At 41.7% G+C, this 21,921-nt stretch overlaps 1 protein-coding gene across 1 annotated transcript in view; it reads right to left on the minus strand.

The window, feature by feature from the left end:
* Positions 1–21,921, minus strand: part of LOC149872918 (gamma-aminobutyric acid receptor subunit rho-2) — an 82,914-nt gene that overhangs the window by 52,486 nt on the left and 8,507 nt on the right. The window contains exon 2 of the mRNA XM_090036562.1: positions 15,732–15,838. Coding sequence (XP_089892688.1) covers positions 15,732–15,838 — 107 coding nt within the window. The remainder of the gene's footprint in view (positions 1–15,731; positions 15,839–21,921) is intronic.

Genomic DNA, 21,921 nt, shown 5'->3' on the forward strand with positions numbered 1-21,921 from the left:
AATTCTCATTTAAATTCCCTGCCATTCCATACCACTGCCTAATATTCTATGGTGGCTTCAGGAATAGACAAACTGTGTGTAATATTTGTGCTCTGTAACATGAAGCTGCAGTGGTACAACACTATGGAGCTTTAACGATAGCCTTATTTTTGTTGCAGGTAAATACACAAGGTCTGTATAGAAATTTCACTGGAATGCATATATTGTCCCTGCTTTTATAAATTGGGAAACTAAGCCACACAGAATTTGGGCAATTTGGCCAATGCAACAGAGTAGTCTGAAGCAGAACTGGAAAAAGACTTTCCATGTGCATTTCTTGATTTAAAGACTCTGTCTATGTAAACAGCTCTTGTTAACAATCATCCTGGAAAATGTACTATTTCCTTCAGCAGTCACTGAGGAAAAGCATCAATTTCCTTATCAAATAGGAAGTGTTTACTTTTGCCAAATATTGTTGACACACAATTCAATCCTCTGGTCTCTACATTCTTAGCAGGCAGTTCAACTCTTCTCGTAATCAAAATGTTCCAGAGCATGACAACTGTGCAGCAATCCAGATCCACTCTTTCACTGAATCTTACTTCCTTTCAATTCCTGGTCAAAACTTAGTGTCTTTTTGTTATCATGGCAACCTCATCTGTTTACTTGCTCATTTCTTTGTCATTCTTTCTCTCTACTTCATGGCTTGACTCCCCCCCCCCCCCCTTAAATAGATAGGGAGGGAAATATACAGCAGAGAGAGCAGAAAGAGACTAAGCAAGTATATTACCTAGCAAAGTATGCCAGATCCCAGATAACTTGTAGAAACCAAACCTAGTTGTTACATGAATCCTTGAATCCCCACCTGAATTACTGCATGGAGACATGTAATTTAATAATCGATTCTCATTATGGAACTACTGTGAGATGACATTCTGTACCTAAAGCTAACTGAATTCCCCAGAGATTTAACCAGATTCCCAACACTCCTTACACTGGTTTGCGCACACCAAAAATTGAAGAGGTCTGCATGTGAAACCAAGGCAGGATTTTTGCCTACCCAAAGGCTCTTCACAGTTCTGATAAATATACATTTTTGCAGAAGTCCTTAGTGAGAACAGTATATTAACAGTATATTTCCATTTTATTTTAAATACTGTAAACTAGCAGCAAATGCCCTCTTCAAAACACAGCTTGAAATCCAAGGTATTCTTAAAGGTCATTTTGGCTATAGAACATTCCATTGAACTAAACAGCTGTTGATCAGTCACGGAAAGATGTCAAGAGATTTTTTTGGCCACTAATCCTTGAGATCAGTAGGAAGCTGCTACATTTTTAATCCCATGCCTCTGCAAGCTAAACTGTTCAACCACCACAGGTCCAGATGCTTCGTCAAATTCCCCACTGACTGCCACTAAAGATGAGCAAACAAAGAGCATGTCTGTGCAGGAAGAGGGGTTAGAGACAATGAGGAGGTAAATAGGAAAAGATGTTTTGATGGGTCTAAAAGTAACTGATACACCGAGCAGGTAGGTAGACTAGTTGATCCATTAATAAGAATAAAAGGAAGCAACTAAATGTATTTATCTCTTGAAATGTTTTACAAAGCAAGACTTCATTTTCTTTTCAAGTAAAGAAAGTGTCCTGGCTGCTCACTCAAGTTTTGTGGACTTTTTCTACATGTAACAGAGGCCCTGTGCACTTATATAATTATAATCAAGAAATTTGTGCATTTGTAACTCAGAATACCTCAGAAATCAGACTCTTCTTTGGGATGTTCAGCCTCAGAAGGAAAACGAAATGGATCCACTGGGTGTGTCTGGCTTAAGGGGGGGAAAAAAGTTGCATTTCTTCACCAAAAGATCCCAGCCTAACAAAACACTTAAGCATGCACTTACCTTTAGACACCTGAATAGTCCCATTGAATGGAATAGTCAGGAAAAATATTACTAAAATCGAATGGGGGCTTTAGTGTTTTGGGGTCAGGGTCTGTAGCTAAATTGTATTTCCCTGAATCGTAAGTCAGACAGGAACATTTTTACTGAACACCAATGTTAATCTCAGTGGGGCTGATGCATGCATTAGAAATCACTCAACAATTCATAAATGCTGCAGACTTCTACCTATAAAACAAAGTAAACTCAGTTAACTAATCTTGTATTCCAAGCATTGTGCAGTTTTAACCGTCTGTCAAGACCGAAGGATGTGCCCAGCCATTAGCAATCTCACAAAACAAAGTTAAAATGTAAAAAAAAGGAGACGCTTTTCTTTTAAGGAAATTTTAAATATGTGTATTACAGGTAGATTACATTGGCTTGAAGTAGAAAGCGGGGAGAGATAAGACCTCTTTCCCATCTCTGCTTTTATACGTAAGAAGTAGTAGTTGGTAGGGCTGTGCAAAGCTTTGGTCCCCAATTCGGTTCAGCAGAGATTCGGCCCAATTCGGTGACCAAATCTCCAAATCCGAATCGAATCAAAGGACGCTTTAATCTCTCTGAATCAAACCAGAAGCCTTCAAATTGATTCAGAAAGATCTGGCGATTCAGACACAGACACAGCTTTAAATGTTTGTTCTACATACCTCTAGGTAGCAGGTGGCTCATGAGTGCTGCGACGCTGGGCCGCATGGAGTGTCCCACAGCAGAACGGGGGGCTCCCCAGCGTGCTCAGCAGCAGACCCAGAAGTACACCAGAAGCATTTGTGGTCCACTTCCACGTCCGCCCCTGAGCACACGAGGAACACCCCCCCCCCCGTACTCCTGTGGGACGCTCCATGCGCCCCAGCATCACAGCATTCATAAGCCATGCTGGTACCTCAAGCTATGTAAAAAAAAAACATTTAAAGCTGTGTCTATGTCCGAATTGCTGATTCTCTGAATCAGCACTGAAGCTTCAAATTCAGCCGAATCAAATCAGGGACAGTGATCTGAATCAACTAATGGAATCACTGTATCTGATTCAAGTTGACTCCCAATCTGAATCGAATAGGGCCCACTTTGCACACCCCTAGTAGCTGGCCTTATTATAGTATGAAGTGATCTTCATATATAAAGACATGTGTAAGAGAACTACATTATTTTGTTGGCCTATAAACATACCAGCCTCCTTAGCTATTTTAGTATTTTAAATTCCTGATGTCTATTTCTGGACCTAATTTTCAAACTTGGACACATAAAATTGGTACCTAAATGTATAATACATTTAAGCACTTAACCCACGAGGGGCCATTCTGTATGTATCTTTGTGCAGCCCTTAGCATAACTAGGCACCGAGCACAGATGGAGCCTCTGGGGATTTACTATAATACACATAACAACAATAATGAAGTAGCCTGATATTCAGAGGTGTTGAGAACTTGCCATTCACACTGAGGTCAAAGGAAGCAATGATTTAAAAACCAGTGATTCACAACTAGAATACAGGGGCATACTGGGGTGCCCTGAGATCTTCTGAAGGGCAATGCAAGGTGTGAGGAGATTAAGTATAGGCTCAGGCTTCTCCCTGCCTGGCTGTGCCCTATCCCTACTGCAAGGATGGAAGCACTGCAATAACTACATTAGTTTTTGAAATGGGGTGCTGCTATATTCACAAATGTTATGGAGGGGTTGTCTCAAGTCAAATAAGAGGTACCTTGAGTCTAAAAAGGTTGAGAACTGCTGATTTAAACAGTAGTGCTCATATGAAGAAAGCTAGTCATGTGCCTAAATGCTTGCAGGGCTGGTGCTTGGGAATGGGACTGGCCCATAGAGTCTCGGTCTTTAATGCAGTCGTTCTCACAAGACCTGCTGTGATGACACCAAACTTTGGGGCAAAGCATCCACGCCAGAAGATAGGAGGGTGATCCAGGCTGACCTGGACAAGCTCAGCAAATGGGCAGACGAGAACCTCATGGTGTTTAACACCGATAAACGCAAGGTTCTCCACCTTGGGAGGAAAAACCTGCAGCACCCTTATAGGCTTGGCAGTGCTACGTTGGTTAGCATTACAGAAGAAAGAGACTTGGGGGTCATCATTGACCACAAGATGAACATAAGCCTGCAATGCGATGCTGCAGCTAGTAAAGCGACCAAAATGCTGGCGTGCATCCATAGATGCTTCTCGAGCAAATCCGAGGACGTCATTCTCCCCTTGTACTCGGCCTTGGTGACGCCGCAGCTGGAGTACTGCGTCCAGTTTTGGGCTCCACAATTCAAAAAGGATGTGGAGAAGCTTGAGAGAGTCCAGAGGAGAGCCACGCGCATGATCAGAGGTCAGGAAAACAGACCTTACGATGACAGGCTGAGAGCCACGGGACTCTTTAGCCTGGAAAAGCGCAGGCTCAGGGGTGAGCTGATGGCCACCTATAAGTTTATCAGGGGTGACCACCAGGATCTGGGGGAACGTCTGTTCACCAGAGCGCCCCAAGGGATGACGAGGTCGAACGGTCACAAACTCCTGCAAGACCGTTTCAGGCTGGACATAAGGAAGAATTTCTTTACTGTCTGAGCCCCCAGGGTCTGGAACAGTCTGCCAGCGGAGGTGGTTCAAGCACATACATTGAACATCTTCAAGAGTAAATTGGATGCTTATCTTGCTGGGATCCTACAACCCCAGCTGACTTCCTGCCCTTTGGGCAGGGGGCTGGACTCAATCTTCATACATTCCCATGGGGTAATTTCTACCCCAGATGCATATTTTGTGCAGTATCTTAAAGTTAATTTTCTAAATTTTTTTAGGACATTGTCACTGGCACCGCAGTGCACAATATCCCCAAAGAACAGCCAGCTTACATGAATGGTTTGCTCTCTGTGGATGAAAAACTGCCCAGGGTAACATGTTACCCCAGGCATGAATGTGTTTTTCCATATGGGGTAACAACTTACCCCAAGCCCATGTTAACACATTGGGGTAACTTGTTACCCCAGTGCAATTTCTGTATAAATGACAGGCCTAGACCTGTTTGGCCACTTTGGGTGGATGCATCTGAAAGGTCAGCATTCATTCACACCTCATTCATGCCCACTTCAGGTATCCATGGTAACTAATGGATGGCCATCCTCCACTCTGCTTTTGCAGAAGATGTGGTAATCCCTTTTGCTAACCACTTTGTTTGCAGGCTGTAAGGTCATCAAAACACCCTGCCCTTTGCCCCCCCAAAAAAAACCCTTTGTCACACCCAAATCCACCTCTGCTCTCTTTTCTTATGGCAAAACTCCATCTCACCTGCCCCTTTCATAACATACAAGCTAGTTTGCCCTGCCTTTGTTGGAAGTGAGGACAAGGAGCAAAGGGACAGCAGAGAAGAAACAGAACAACATCATACTGCAATACAGTATATACTATGGAGTCCCCTTCAACAGTAAGGGCTTGACAGCCCCATGCCCCTTTTACCTGCTCTCAATAAGCCCCTGCATGTGTGGTTTCCAAACAGCATCCACCCACATTTGGCTTTTCCTGCAAAGGGTGGATGCTGGTCTCTGGCTTCTGTGCCCAGGAGGAGAGGTGCTACCTGGGCTGCCATAGGGCAGGGCAGAATTGCTTCTGTGACAGCATAGGTGGACAGGCTTGTCTTTGATTGTTATTTATATGCATTCAGCAGTAATCATTTTTTTTTTTTTTTTTTTCTGCAGTCCAGGATGAGAAGGCAGTGCATATTCAGTGCTGAAGCCTGTCTTGCACAGGTAACTGGGGATGACAGCACACATCCACTGATGAAATCTTATCCCAAGGCAGTGAGGATGCTGACTTTGTTCCAGACATGGGAGATTGTTCAGAGCAAGAAGACCATGTCTATGGAAGCTTCATCCAGCTCAGATGAGGAGGAGTTGGTGCCACAAGCAGAAGTGATGCCAACACTTCCACTGGAAAAGGAAGAGGACCAGCCCAGGGCCACCATGGAAGACTGAGGAGAGCTACAGCAGGATGTGGAGCAGAACCACTGCCACCACCCCCAGAAAACATTGCAGATGATGACACCTTTAGAGGAAGGAATGGCAGAGTGTGGGGAAAAAATTCCACAGCTACTAATACATCATCAGAACAGCCAAGGATATAGTCCATGAAAGTGCTGGGCCAACAAGAGAAAGTAATAAAGACACAGTGGTGGAAATGTTCCACCTGTTTCTCTCACAAGATATCCTGACTGTTATCATAAGAGAAACAAACAGAGAGGCAGAAAGAAGATTTAGGGAGTGGAATGATCGCCATCCTGAAAATAGAAAGGAGTGGAAAAAGCTGGATGAAACAGAGCTGAAAGCCTACATTGGCCTCCTACTGCTGAGTGGTCTATACCACAGTGGTCACAAGGCACTGGAGGAGTTGTGGGAGCAACACACTGGGCATCCTTGCTTCTGCCACCATGAGTTTAAAACAATTCCATCAAATCACCAACTACCTGAGATTTGACAACAAACTGACACATGAGGAAAGGAGAGCTGTGGACAAGCTTGCTGCCTTCAGAGATATTTGGACACAATTTGTGGAGCAGCTCAGGAAATGGTATATTCCAGGAATACACCTGACAGGTTGATGAGCAGCTCATTGCATTCAGGGGTCACTGTCCCTTCAGACAGTATACACCCAGCAAGCCTGCCAAATATGGCTTGAAAATTTGGTGGTGCTGTGATGCAGCAACATCATTCCCCCTGTCTGGAAACATCTACCTGGGCAAGCAACCAGAAGCTCCACACCAAGGTAATCTTGGTACCCAGGTCATTGAAAAACTGGTTCATCCCTGGTACAAGATGGGAAGGAATATTGTGGGTGACAATTTCACAAGATACTGACCTGACAGAAAGACTGTTACAGCAGGACTTGACCTATGTGGGTACATTTTGGAAAAACAAGGCAGATATCCCAAATGAAATACAAGCAAGTCGAAGAAGGGAAACTTTTTCATCCATTTTTGCTTTTGATGGGAACTCACCTTAGTTTCCTATGTTCCAAAGAAGTCCAAAGTTGTGCTGTTGCTGTCAAGCATGCACCATGACCTGTCAGTGGGTGAAGAGCAAAGAAAGCCAGACATCATCCACGACTACAATAAAAACAAGGGTGGGGTGGATAACCTTGACAACTTAGTCTGTATGTCCACCTGCAAATGGAAAATCAACAGGTGGCCAATGACACTTTTTCAATATGCCTTATGTGGCTGCCATTGCCAGCCTCATCATTTGGCTAGGCCACAACACAAACTGGGAGCAAAGATCACATTTAAGAAGATAGCACTTTTTTTTTGCAGGAGCTTGGAAAACAGTTGATCAACAGACGAATAAAATGAAGAATGATGAATACATGTAATCTATCTAAGTCCATCACATCTGGTATGGATGCCCTAAATTACAAATTGTCACAATGCACCCCAGTAGAACCTTCTGCAAGCATGAGTGGATGTGTGCTTTTTGTCCAAAGGCAGATGACAGCAAGACCCAGAAACGATGCAAAGAGCGTAAGCGATTTGCTTACAAGTGGTGCACCACAGAGCATCCCTTCTGCTTTGTGATGAATGCAATATTTAGTTAAAACAGTTAGGAAATGCTTTTGGAAGTAATTGTTAGTTTGAAAACAGTGTGGACTGCAGACTTAGCAAATTGTTCATTCACATTTTGAAACCCTAAAAAAGTTTAAATATTTTTCATAGTTCTAGTTAAATAATATTTTGAGTTCAAATCATCATAAATACTTTTTCAAATGATCTGTATGTTTAATAAATAGTTTTTGGCACATTTATACTGTTGTCACTGGTTCCATTTTGTTCATGTGGTTGGGATAAGTTACCCCATGAGCATAACAACAGTTACAGTTTCATGAGAATGGGTGAGGGTTAAACAGTCATCCCTCCCCTGTCTTGCACACAAGTCTGCCCCCCCCCAAGGAGTGTGTGCAGCAGCAAGGAGCCAACACCCCCACCTGCCTCCTGAATGAACCGCCCACAGCTCCATCCCGCTCCTCACCCAGGCCCTGTGGTGACGCATTCCAGCACCAGGCTCCAAGCCCCACGCACCACCCCAGCCGAGCAGGAGCCCTAGCCCCAGCTCTGGCCAACTTCCTCCTTCCCTCACTATGAGAGCCTCTATTCCACGCTCCCCTCCCAACTTACCTGCAGAAAGCTGCTCTCTAGGCTGCCTGGTGGCTATGTGCTTGTGTACTTGTGCACATGCACAGAGTACCCCCTGCCTGATCACCCTCCTCCTACTCCCCCCAGCCTTTTGCAGGCTGGAACTTTGCCAGCCTGCAAAGGAAACCTACTGTTTCCTGCAATTTTCTCCTTAAAATGAGAAAACCTGGGTTTTTCACCTTAAAATGATAAAATACAGGTTTTTTGCCTTAAAATGAGGAAAATCTGGGTTTTACCACCTTTTTTCCATGGCTAACAGAAAACCCAGATCCTTGGTAATAACTAATGTTCACCAGTAAAAGACCAAGACCCAATTTGCATGTTATTACTTTTAGTTAAGAGGTCAGCAACCTCTGTCTCAGGTAATCTTTAGTGTTAAAAATAGTGTTCTCTGGCACCTGAATCATATTTAAACCACTAAATCACATCCATGTAACTTTTCTGATAATTCAAAATATAGGTCCTGATTCAGTGAAGTACTTAAGGATGCATCTGACTTTATTCTTAAGGACTGTAATAGAAGTATTCACATGCTTAAAGTTAAGCACATACTTAATTACTGCTTCAACTGGAGGCAGAATTTTAAGGTACCATCTTGAGTGTAGCCATGGAGCAACCCGTGACATAACAGAATACCTCAGAAGACAGCATTTATGTCAGAGTGGAAATAGGCCAGACAAGTTGTTGCAAAATTTAGGAGCATCTAACTTTGGGCTTTTGGTTGAGAGAGGATTGAACCACTGAAACTGATGTGAATGAAACTTTGTGGGTGTATCTTCATGCGCAATTAATGCAACACAATAAACTGTTTGAGCCAGAGAAGACTGTTCCTGGATGCAGTGTCTACACATGCACCCAGGAACAGCAGCAATTTCAGCCAGAACAGAGCAGGCCCCCAGCTGACTGGATCAGCATCTACAAATGGTTCAGCATAGTAAGCATCATATGGCAGAATTAATTAATTTACTGTGCCCCAATACCTGTGCACGTGTAGACAGTGATGCTTTATTGTGGCGCTAATTAGTCTGCTCTGCAGTAAAATGCATGTGTAGATACCCCCCTGTGCAGACTCGCTTATATAGCATCCAAGCTGAAAAATGAAAAGAAGTTACTAAAGACTAGATTGTAAAAAAATCAGAAGCGGCTTATTGTAGATGAAGCTGAAAGAAATAAAAGTTCAGGCTCAGGGCCTGGGGCTATACTCAAGCAAAGGCTTTCAGATCAGCAAAAAGAATACCGGTAGAATTCAAGGACAGAAAGACATTTTCAGAGTAGTTTTAAGACTCCTCCTTGGATATGCCCCACATATGGTATGTCTTGTTGCCTAAAAACATGTACTCTAACATGCAGTTTAGGAGGCACAAGTTTCAGACCTGCTCCCTGGATATTAGAATTTTGTGCTGAATACTCAGGTAATATAAGAAACTGTGATTTTCTTTTTTTATCTTTGTAATTTTATTACATGTCTTAGCTGGAGAGGAGTGGATTGCAGTGAAATTGCCTGAAGTCAGCATTTGCTGCCAGATCCAGGATAACATGCTGCCATTTCTCTTTAATGTCAGACTCTACCATAGACTTCAAAGGCTAATTAATTTCATTCAATATCAGGCTCTGTTTCTGTCTCTTTATCAGCCTTTACTTATTATATGAACACATGGGACTTGAGCATACAAATTCTACATGAGAGTCAAATAAATCCAATACATCTTTGCTTCTAGACATTTTAAAAAATAAGTTGTTATTCTGAGTTTAACATTGTAGATATGCAGTTCAGATCAATCCCAGGGTCAGAGAGGAGTGGAAAGGAGCTGCAACATGTCATTATTAACTAGTTTTATTTATGTGGTGGTAGTGCTGAAGGATTCAATATGGGTAGGGGGCCTATTCTGCCAAGTGGTATATAAATATATAGAGAAAGTTTCTAGTCTATGGAGCCTGCAGCTAGAGAGACAAACCAAAAGAACTAAGGCAGTTTTTCAAATCATAATAGGAAAAGATTTGCAGCATACGGTGCTATGTATGATCTACAAACCAGTTCCTAGTGATTCTGTATACACCAAATCTTTTTCATCGGTTGCTCCCCTCCATTGTCCATGCTTCAAGAAATGTATAAAGTTGAGACGTACTGAAGGCAAACACAATAGCAGAAGATGAGCACCTTTTAGGATTAAGCCTTAAAATAGATAGAGTCAATGAAATTCAAATGCTGGATATTTTCAGTAGGTAGGACTCACTGCAATGGGTTTTTGCATATTCATCACAAGAAGCAAGTTTTACTCTAACCTTTGCCCCTAACCTTAAGTGAGTCATTCATACCTTCACTTACCAGCTGTCTATACGTGCTGGTAAAAATACTATCTGACGAGTGCAGCAACATCTAGTTGACATTTACATATGAAGAAGTATAATAAAAGTATATCATTAGGCTGTTCCTCAGCAAAAAAAGATACAGCTATTTTAAGGATAGACTAAAGCTGCTTATTCACAGTCTCCCTATAAAAAATGAAATGCCATTGATGAAATGCCTAGCGTGGGTGTTTAAGGAAGAGAACACAACTGAAACATTTACATAATCTTCAAATATTAATATTTGTAAATAATACCTGAACATCTGCTGGCTTGAGCAAGGTCACTAACATGGAGAAAGCTCCAAGGGGTCAAAACAAATGCAGGCTATTTTAGGGCAGGAATAAGCTGCATAGAACTTCAGGAAACACAAAATATCTTTGTTGTTATCACTTTATCTAATGGCCTGCCTATAATGGGTTGACATCAGGCAAGATCTAGTGGGCTGTTAATAACACAGCTTACATAACCTTTTCCCTAGCTCTTTATACAGATCTTTTCCTTGGATGCTCTTCCTTCCTGTAATGATTGCCCCCAATTTCTCTTCATATAACCCTTTCCTATTCTTGCTATACAAAGCTTGATTTCACTACTACATTAATACTATTCACAGATTTCTTGTGAAATATTTAAATTTGGATTTCTCCTGAGAAAAGGCAGACGCTTTTACTTGGGCCATAGTGTTATAGGCTTGATTCAAAGGCATGCTTTACTCCAGTTATGTGAAGATGTGACTTGTAGGGTCAGATTCTTGTTTATACTGAGACCCCTTTAGCATACTTGAGCAGGAGAAAGGGCCTTACAGTAGGTAAAAAATACACGGAGGCAGACTGGGGCAGGGGGAGGGGAGAATAGTGCACCCTCTTTGATTCCTGCTCCACCAAAACTTTAAAATACTGAAGTACAAGACAAAGTTTTTTCTCTAATCAGTATATTTCTCCTCATATATTTGCATAAAAGAAAACCTCATTAAATACATCGTCTATCATTCAACTGCTGCCAAAAGCATCGTGTGCTCAAGGAAGGAAACCGATTATGAAGTTGATTAAATACAGCCAACACTGAGCGTGACTACAAAACACATGGCCCAAGAATAGGTTAGTGCATCCCATCTGAATAACATATATGGTAATGCCCTTTGTACACAGTTCCCCTCACCGCCAACTGTTTTTCAAGTCATGGTAAGCCACTATATTGAATACAATTACAACTCCTCTTCACTTCTACAGCTGAGCTGTGCCCTTTTTTCCTCCCATTGAGCAAATGTGGTAGCTCAGGTATAAAAATGACTGACAGTGAAGTATTGGAGGCACTATCAATATACTCAGAAAGATTAGATTTTTTATTACAGGACTAATGGCATAAGATACTTTGCCCATTTAAGTATTTTTGCCTAGTTTGTTGGGTTTTTTTAAACTAAATATAATCTAGCAAATTAGTGCACATTCTAACAGTTATACTGGTTTTTGCTTTGATCTTAAACAGAATACTATATCGCTAGGCCCCTAGCATATTAATAAAGTTTCTAGTTTCTCTTTAACTAGAGAAGAATCTGTGGTTATGCACCACACCTGCACCTCTCTTTTCAAAATCCTAGATCTGCCCATGAAGAACTGCCCACGGTTATGCTGTCTTTAAGTTACCAGTGTAAAATTAAAGTAAAAAGAACAATGAATCAGGCCCCATGATTGTATCCATAAACAATATTATAAAATAAAAATATTCACGCTGAATTTTTTCCCTTTTGCTTTTCCATGGTCATCTTCAGTTACTACAATAGCACTACAAGATTTGTTTGGTTTCACAAGAACCTATAATAATATTCAGCTGCTGTCACCAATTGCTTTCATCCGAGTTGTCCTTTCACAGGCTGCAATCCAATTGAATTAAGTTGCCTCTAGGGTTTATTCCTGACAGAACACAGTTAAACCATGATCAGCACCAGTTCAGCTGCACCCAGTTCTGATACTGCTCATCAGCTAGGCATAAATCTGTTAGTTCTTTGTGAGGTGTGGGTATTTTCCATTAAATTGCAGGAACAGGTATTTTCCTCATAGCCTGGCCAAATCCGCACATAATATTCCCTACGTGCAACACACGTTCAGAAAATAGTATTCACCAAAATCTCCAAAGCTGAAAGTGTAATTGTCTGAAGTTTCAAATTGCAGCTTCAAATATTCTACTCATAATGAACTTTGGGTTAAAGCAGCTGATTTTGTAAAAGCTATTTGACATTTTTAAGATCATGTGAGGTTTTTTGCTATTAAAATGAAAAAACAATCTAGTTTCATTAGAGTATGAGGAGCGATAGAGCAAACAAACATATTTGTTGATTTGTGTATGAACTGCACACAAAGACACCATTCCAGGCTTTGGTCACCCTGAGGAAATATTATATCTAACAGAAAAAAGTACAATAGAAAGCAGCAGCTACTATAAAACCTAAACCTTCAGCACAGAACAAAAAAAGATCCCAGTCCTTCAGCTTGCAGTAAAACCTTATCTACTCCACGCACCTCAGCCCTACAATATATACACCCAGAAAAAAGAATTGTGTAATATTTCATAGATATCAATTGATTTAGGCTATTTTAGGCTAGGTATAAAAAGAAGGTCAAAGCTCATCCCTAGCCAAAGTGGTCCATGCTGCTAGTTACTTTTTATAACTAGCAGCACCCAAGCACAAGTCCATAGTAAACTTACAACTCATGCTTCTAATTCTATAGCAAAACACCACAACCACCCAGTCCCCGCTATCACCTCCCTTTTCAGACCAATGAATTCGTAAGTTGAGGCTCTTTATTGACCTGGAGGGATCCATATCAAGCACTTCTGATGATCACAGTTGAGACTGTCACATGAAAACCAAGCCAGGGAGAAAATCCCAAGTGTTAAAAATAATCTTAACTAACAAGAGTCATGAGTCAGCTTCAAATTCATAAAGTTGTTTAAATAATAAATACTTAGCTCTTCTAGTTTAAAAGCCTCTTGGAAAGTCCTTGAATTAAGCTGTCAGGCTTTTGTTTGCAAACTTACTGCATTTTCTTTTTCTTCTACTTTTTTAAATGAAAAGGAACACATCTCAAAAATGTGACTTTATGAAAAAAAGCAAGAATCATTACATTTAAGATAAAATTACAAGAATTGGCAATCCTACAATCCATCAGATTGGCAGGTGTTGGCATGTGTAGGGCTGAATAATTAAGCCTTAGCTGATCAAAATCAAGGGGTTGAATTCCCTAGGGCAGTGGTTCTCAACCTTTTTTTTTATTTGTGGACTTCTAAAAAAAAAACAAAAACAAAAAAAAAACAACTTTGAACAGAGATGCAGCCCCCTTTGAATTGTAAGTATGGGCATTCACATACTTTTGATTGATTATAGTCATCTTTTGCAGACCCCTTAGACATTGTCTGCAGAGCCCCAGGAGTCCACAGACCACAGATTGGAAAACATTGCCCAAGGGAAACCCACAGGCAGCCAGTGCAGATCGTGAAGAAACTGTCACATGCTCTCAGTGAAACACTGCACTTATCAGGCATACTGCTGCATTCTGTACTCACTTCCACTTTTAAAAAGTTAGGATGTAACTAGATCTGCTTCTTGAGTATATTCTGCTTTATGGACAAAAATAATTTGTCACTGCTTTTTATTCCTGTTGGCACCATAGACCCAACAGAAACCCAATAGTTGCTATATTGTTAACAGAACTATTAGCTAACTTCCAGCAGTAGACAATGAGCGTCTGGATGAGCTGAACAGAACCTGTTTGTATGTCAGGTCTCAGTATGAGGGAATCCTGCTCCAATTTGGAAACAGTGGAATTGTCTGACTTGAGTGGTAGCTAGATCAGACATGGGGCTTGCAGGGTTAAATGTTAAGAACAACTAATTGTAAAAAGAGTATAATGGATCTGATGTCACATGGGTCCCATAATGCCATTCTTCATTTCCTTTTCCGAGTAGAACCAGACCTTAGGTGTTTTTATCTACTTTGTTTCTGAATTTTAATTAATTATCTGCCATGATATGAAACAATATGTTCAAGATTGCTAACATTTTCAGTCATAATGGGACAGCCTGGTGCTGTCTGTGATCTATATCCCTATCAGATTATTTGGTTTAATGACACTGTTTGGCAAATTCACCACAGTATTGGTGTTCTTTACTCTTCCTTCCTCTCATAATGCTGTGCTGTATTCAGTGAGGAATGCTTGGTCCCTTCTTCTCAAATGATCAATAGCCTGGCTGCTGTCTGTATTTTAAAGGTAACTGTCCTCAGCCTGAAGTGTCTGAACCTGCCTCTTTAGGTGATAGAGTGGTTTTTTCAAATTTGGGAAGGATTTTGCTAGAACAAAGCTATACATATTTTCCAAATTAATTTTACTTCTCCACTTTTGCTTTCCAGATGTGCCTACTGAACCAACACACAGGACCTTTAGTCAATGGGGTCCTCCACGACTTCCAACATCACAACCACATTCTCAGTCTCCTACAATCTGAGCTAAGGGAGAACTATATAGAAATACTAAGCTTTTGTAATCTCTGATATTGGGCACTGGCAGTAGATACATCATGACATGCACTAAGCCAGCATATGATGTTAGCACTCCTCTTTGAAGTCAGGTGCAGAGTAGGTAAGTAGGAAGTTATTATTTGAGAAGCAGTCACAGGAGCATTCCTATAACTAGGAGACCTTTACTTCTTATCATCTGTCCTGTACGTGCCCAGCATAAGGAAGAAAAAGATGGGGTTTCAGCGACAGTTTTATAAGGATGGCAGAGTGGGTCTGAACTAAACAGCAGAGCAGGACACACTTATTATTATTGCGATTGATCAAATAAAAAAAAAGGATGGAAATAAGTTTATGCTCCTGTTTCTCCTTCTCCTCTTCCTCCGTTATTGTTTAAAAATATAAGGAATCAGGTTTGCAACTGGATGCATTTTGATTCCAGCAAAGTTATGTGGCTGATGTTATTTGTGAAGTAGATTATTTAATCAAGTCAGCTAGGAAGCATATCATGAGCCTTCTTCACAACTGCAAATAATCATTAATAGTCGCAGCTGTTTTGCCCTTCACCATTACAATTTTCAGGCAGGGTGAAATATTTAACAAACGACTTGATTCCAAGTGACTGAAAGCACTAGCAAACTGAAGATGAACTTAGCTATAGCAAGGAATTGTTCACAACGGATGGTAGAGATTCCCACAGTGAGGCCAGGTCTGGTGTCAGTCACCTTGGAGAGTCTGCACTGGAGTCTTTCCAGTCTGCATGGGTGTGGGAGAGCACAGGCTGACTCAGAACAACAGACTTACCTCCAAAGGCTGGCCTCATGGTGAAGTCATGATCATCTACTCTGAGAAGCTGCTCAGGCTTTCCTTTCCACGTTTTGGTTACATCATGGTTCTTCTTGTAGATGTGACTGCAAAAGATGAACCACATGGCTGATCTGTATCACCATACCAAAATGAGATTCAAAAAGTGGCATCTTGGTGGGAAAGAGCTAGCTTGTCAGTGCCTCCAATACTGCTTTAAGGATTGCCAATACAATGGTAGTTTCCTGTAAGCAGTATGAATTATCATGAAAACAGCTGGGGTCCTGTCCTGGAAGAGAGAAGTATCATGGGGAATTCAAGGCACCTCAGGTGTTCTCATGATCAGAGCTATTAGCACATACTTCTCCACATCTGACAAGGTCTTTCCCACTGCCAGCCCTGCTAGCTCAGCACAGTCTCCGAAGATCAGATTATGCTTTTTCTGGTTCAGACATCAGTGGCATTCTAGGAGTGTAGTAGCAGCAAGTGTACTGAGGACACTCAAAAGTAAAACGATGCACACTTCTTTTCTGTCTCTTCTAGGTGAGCAGGTTTTTGTATGTAAGCTAAACCAGTGCAATTTGAATCTAAATAGAGATGCCTAATACTAAGGTGATATTATTATAGATATGCACTTTACGCACCTTTCTGACCATAATCATTCGATGTCATATGCTGCTTTAAGTGCACATGTCATTCCCATTGATACTAAGAGAACTGTTTATTGAGAGCAATATGTTGCTCTTTAATTTAAGACTCTAAGTAGCAATAAATTCACCCCATTCCCTTCATGCTATTAGTATACCATAGTTCTCTCTACCTAAAGTCTACATTTATCCTTAATCCTCCAATGACCTGAATAGCAAGCAATACAATAAATTAACTTTTTATTCAGATATTATGGAAGATATCATAAACTACAACTGCAGTCAGGGGATGGATGCAATGTCCTGAATAAAGTGCTATGACTAGCATAAATAGGGAATTAAATTACAACCCCAATGGCTAACTTGCCCTGGGCACCTATTTAACCAAATCTAGTTTTGCAATCGGATCCATTTAGGAGGGGGATTACAATCAGTAAGATTACTGAACTTTTGTCCTGAAAGTGACATTTGTCGAGTCTTAAATACTGATGCAACAAATGGTCTGACAGACAGAGAGTTACTGACAGCCAAGTGACACAGAAAAAGTGATACTCTTCAAGCCATTGTTTGGGGAGAGGTTGCTGGCTGGTAGAGGCAGAACTTTAGTAGATGAATTGTCCTGCAATAGTGAAAGTAAGAACAGAACAACACTAAACGTTGCTGAAATATCTCCATCAAAAACTGAGCGCTAGCATAACCACCAAGCTATTAAATTGTTTTTCTGGGCTGAATCAAATGCACCCATGCTCTTGAATGGTGATAACTGAAAACTTATTTACAGTCTGACCCTGTAGCTCTTACATGAGTAGTCTCATTGAAATCAATAAATCAGGCCTGTGGGCACAAGTGTTTCTCAGCATAGCATCAACAGCATTAAATATTGGTGTTGTCTATTTGCATGTACAGTTAATTAGGGCATGACACTGGACATCTGGAAAACACTGAGCAACTTTCTCTACTCTTTTACACAGCTCCATGGAGGTTGGTTGAAGTTGTGTGTTTCACTGAGGGAAGACATTTCCTGAGAAAAGAATATTTCCAGCTGGCCAGCCTTGTGTCCTTGTTAACTTCAGGCATAAGTAGGAAGCACAGTGCAACAGTATGTCAACGTGGGTAAGAGAACCTATAGTACAGGGAGCAAATCCAAAAATAGCATGATTGATTCAGTTGGAATGGATATTGGGCCTCCAGTTACATAACCAAATTGACTGCATGAAAACTTGGCTGGAATTCAGCTACCACTGCTAGAGGCCTCCTCTTTTGATCAAATCGCTCAATCACTTTTGTCATTATGAGGGCCACTGAAGCTCCTTCTTGACCCGTAGGGACCCCTCTCAAGTGGGACCTAGCATAATTCTTTCACTATCCAAAAGTCCTCCAGGAACACAGCAGGATAATGCACGTGGGTTTTGCTAGCTCCCCCACTATTATAAAGAAACTCAATCTCAAAACTACAGCAGATATAAATCTAATAAGGAAATAAATAATAATAAGTTGCAAAAAATAGGAAATGCAGAGTATTTAGGGTAGTCAGTAGTATACAAAATGAGGGGCAGATCCAGGTAGGGTTTTTGGAGGTACAGTTGCACCACCCCTTGTGTCCCTGCTTCATTCAAAGTTTAAAACAAACTACTGGACAAGGACAGCTGCATTTCTATTTAGGTGGAGCTGAGAGTGTCAATAATGCCAGGACTTATTATTATCTACTTGATTTCTTCTAATCTGTTCACTCCGTCAGTGTTAACAAACCTTGATCTTCCTGTAATCAAACTAGCCTTTCCTCTACAATTATCCTGTTTTATCTACCCCTAGTAATGTTTCTCTGCATACCTCCCTGCACATCCTATACAGGTATGCTGTTACCTAGGAACCTGTACTGGATACGTTTATTCCTAGGGGATTCTGACCCACAACAAATCAGAGGTAGGGAGGGGAAGGGCAGGGCTAAAAGTAGGCTGAGTCACACAATCATCAGAGGCAGGAGGGAGTTGCAAAAACAAGGCAAAGAGGTAAGGTACTGCAGTGACCTCTTCCTAGGTTATTCATTGCAACAAATAATGGAGATAAACCAGCTATGCAAACCAGGGTGGCATAAAGCTGAGCATGGGCAGGTCCAGAAGGGTTGGCCTCCATGGGTAGGGGCACATCCAGCAGCTGAAACAAGTCCTTCCCTCAGCATAACTGCTTGTTTCTTTATGTGGAGGGCAGCAGAGGCCAGCTATGGGTATGCTGTGAGAAGGCAGGGCAGTTACAGCTATGCCTCAACCCACTCCATGGTCAGGGGGCTGGGAGGGGCAGAGGGAACTGTCTTGGAGGATTTCTGAGTCTAAGTGGCTCCTGGGGACCATGAAGAGTTGAATGGCGCGGGGGGGTCATAGACAACAATGGGCTTTGTGGGGGGCTGTAGGGTGGAAGGGTTTAGGGTGAGGAGGGGCCGGGACATTTTGGGAGTGTGAAGGGCAGAGGGGTTTGAAGGGTATGGTGGAGCCACAGGGATGAAGTGAAGGGTAAGAGGAGTTTTATGGGTAAGGGAGGACCAGGGAGCATAAGGGACTGCAATGAATTTGGGTGCCCAGAGGGGTAGGGTAAGGCCGAGTCAGATGTGAAGAGGATGGTGAGGTTCGGGGGGTGGGGGGTTGTGGTATGGTAGAGATAAGTCAGTGCAGGGTGTTTGTGGGGCCAGGGTAGGACTCAATGGGCATGTGGGGTATGGTAGGGTCTGAGGGTGCTTGGGACCTGTGGGATAACGGGGAACAGTATGGAGCCCAGGGGATATTTCAGGTGGCAGAGGCAATGCATAAAGGGCAGTGAGGAGCACTTTGGGACTGTGGTGGAGTTTGAGTGACGCAGGGTCGATGCCTAGGGCGTGTATGTGGCAGCGCATCCCCTGCAAAAAGGTGCTGCCAACAGTGTCAACAGCTCCTGTGGGAGTTCCCTACTCACCATCGCCGAGCTCCAGCCGCCACCGCCATGCTCCCACCACCACCGGCACAGCCATGCCCCCACAGCCGCCAGGGGCACATGCTGTTCATGGAGTGACTCGTGTTGTGGTGCAGGGAACAGTTCTGCCCATGGCCAGGCTGGGAAGTAACAGCTTTACTCCCCTGACAACAAGTACCTGCCCCACTCTGAAGCTGGCAGTCAGCACCTGGCTGAGCTCAGTTATAGTTGTTTTCACTTGGATTTTTAGGAAGGAAATGTTTGAGCAAAAGAAATGTAAACTAACAGAAAATATTTCCTACTAAAAGCTCCAGTTCAGGAAAGCAACAAGAAAACTAAAGGACATGCAAAACTCTTAAACTGAGAGAGACTGGAAAGACTAGAATTAGTTGCCTCCTTTCTAAGGTTAACAAAAGAAACTTGAGAAAAAAACACACAAAAAATTAATTGACCTAAGAGAAGATGGGTTGGGAACATCCCATCTCCTTCATGTGAGGACATGCTATCATTGAGGCCAAGTGCTAGGCAAGATTCAAAATGGATTAGACCTTTATATGAATAACAAGAATATTCAGACACTGACACAGATGTTTAAAAATGGATGTAATCCTCATGCTTCAGGACAGCATCTGAGCACTTGTTGAAAGGGTTAAGTCATAATGCAGACTATAGGATTTCACCAAACAGTTCGTGCATCAAGCCCCTCACTCCTGGTTGAGCTACGTCAATGGTGGACTAGAAATACATCTAGTGTTTGCTGAAGTGATAGAATCCACCATATTCCTGATGGACTTGTTCCAAGGGAATTTTACATGAGGGTAATTAACCTATCTGAATTTTTCTCATATCTTTTCTCACAACTTTCCTCCTACTACTTAACTCCTTATGCTCTCATTGGAGTCTAACCTCCCCGCAAAAACAATGAACATTAGAGGAGTCAATAAAATTCATAAGGGCTCTGTGGGTATAATGCAAAGTGCAAGCAACAAAGCTCATGATTAGGAAATAACTTTCCTTCTCTTCACTCTACCACATATTATGGCTTGTGAATATTACAAGTGCTTTATCATGATGGCAATATCAAAAGGGAGCTATATCCAGAAAGGAAAGGGCACAACTGAGCCAGGATATTCAAGTGTAAGGAGAGATCACAGTGACAGCACTGTCACAGTAAGAAAGACCTTTTAGCACTGGTCCATGATGACAAAGTGTTTAGTAAGGGACTGGAAACCAGGCAGCACCATTTTTTGTACAGAACTGATGTGCCCCAAGAGGCTCGCAGGCTCACATGGACAAAAAAATCCCTGCCCCTAAAGAGCTCACCTTCTCAACAGGCAATTATTCAGACAAAAGAAGGTAGGAAAGGATAGGCCATAAACCTGAATTTTGTAACTGATGCGGCCACAAGTCATTCCACCTCTCAGTTGGGACCCAAATGGAGAAAACATAATAGCTATAATTAAAAAACTAATTTCTTTTAATGCCACCGCCACTCAATATACTAATCTATATATTTACACTTATTTGTATTCAGAAAAGTGCTCAGCGCTACATGGATGAAAAGCCATTTGGAAATGTTAAATTCTATTGTTGCATTCTCAACAACCACTGCCATCTTCACCCAAATCATTACCGTGTTAGTAAAACTAGCAGTATGCTTCTTGTCTGTGATCCACTGCAAGAGTCAGCAACCTTCTCAGAGAAGTGGGATGAAACAACACAGCTCAGTCCAAGGTGGGCCAGCACTTTCAACCTGGTTCCAGCCTCCACTATATGTGATCAGGCCACTGCTGCATCCCCCCTGTAGCCGCCACTTTTCCCTGGCTTTAAATTGCTGCTGACAGGCATATGACCCAGCCACCACCAAACATTGCAGAATGCCCCTGCCACTGAAATGTCACCAATATCCAGACTTCATGGACCAGATGAATTCACTTGGAAGGCCAGATCCAGCCTGTAGGTTGTAGGCTGCCAACCTGCAGCCTGGAGCACTCCTATTTTCAACAGTGCTTACTGCACAGTACTTAGTTCTCTACCTAATACACATTACCATTCTGCAAGACTCAATCCTTTCCTAACATTATATCCCGAGACAGTAATTTTACATGGATATTACAAAAATAAAGTGAAAATGTAAGTAAAGTATACAGCACTTTAACTTTTAAATACTTTAAGTGCTTTAACTTTTTTAATTAATCATTTCCTCAATTACATAGTCTCCTCTCCACACAGCTGAACTTTATAAATCTTAAGTACAATTCACTTTAAATGAGAATCCAAAATGTAAGCTACAGCAGAAAAAATGTTACATCTCAAACGCCCTGATCTTTTAATTTGTTTCTATCTTTACTCTTCAAGCTGAGTACCTCAATTTAGAAAGGCCTCATAGTAATGTATATAAATGCACAAAGAATTTTTTTTTTTTAAGGTAACTGGTGATTTGGGTGCCTCAATATGAAATTGCCCACCAGAGCACTTGTACTAAGCACTTTCTGAAAATTAAGCTTTATAAAGTATTTAAGAGGAATAGCCAAAAAATCATGTCACTTCTGAAAATTCTGGCTGGTACTTAAAGTATTTTTGAAATGGAGTTTGAATTTTAA

The sequence above is a fragment of the Crocodylus siamensis genome, chromosome 1 (assembly GCF_052110815.1).
Source record: "Crocodylus siamensis isolate JL-2025a chromosome 1, ASM5211081v1, whole genome shotgun sequence".
In the NCBI taxonomy this organism is placed as follows: Eukaryota; Metazoa; Chordata; order Crocodylia; family Crocodylidae; genus Crocodylus; species Crocodylus siamensis.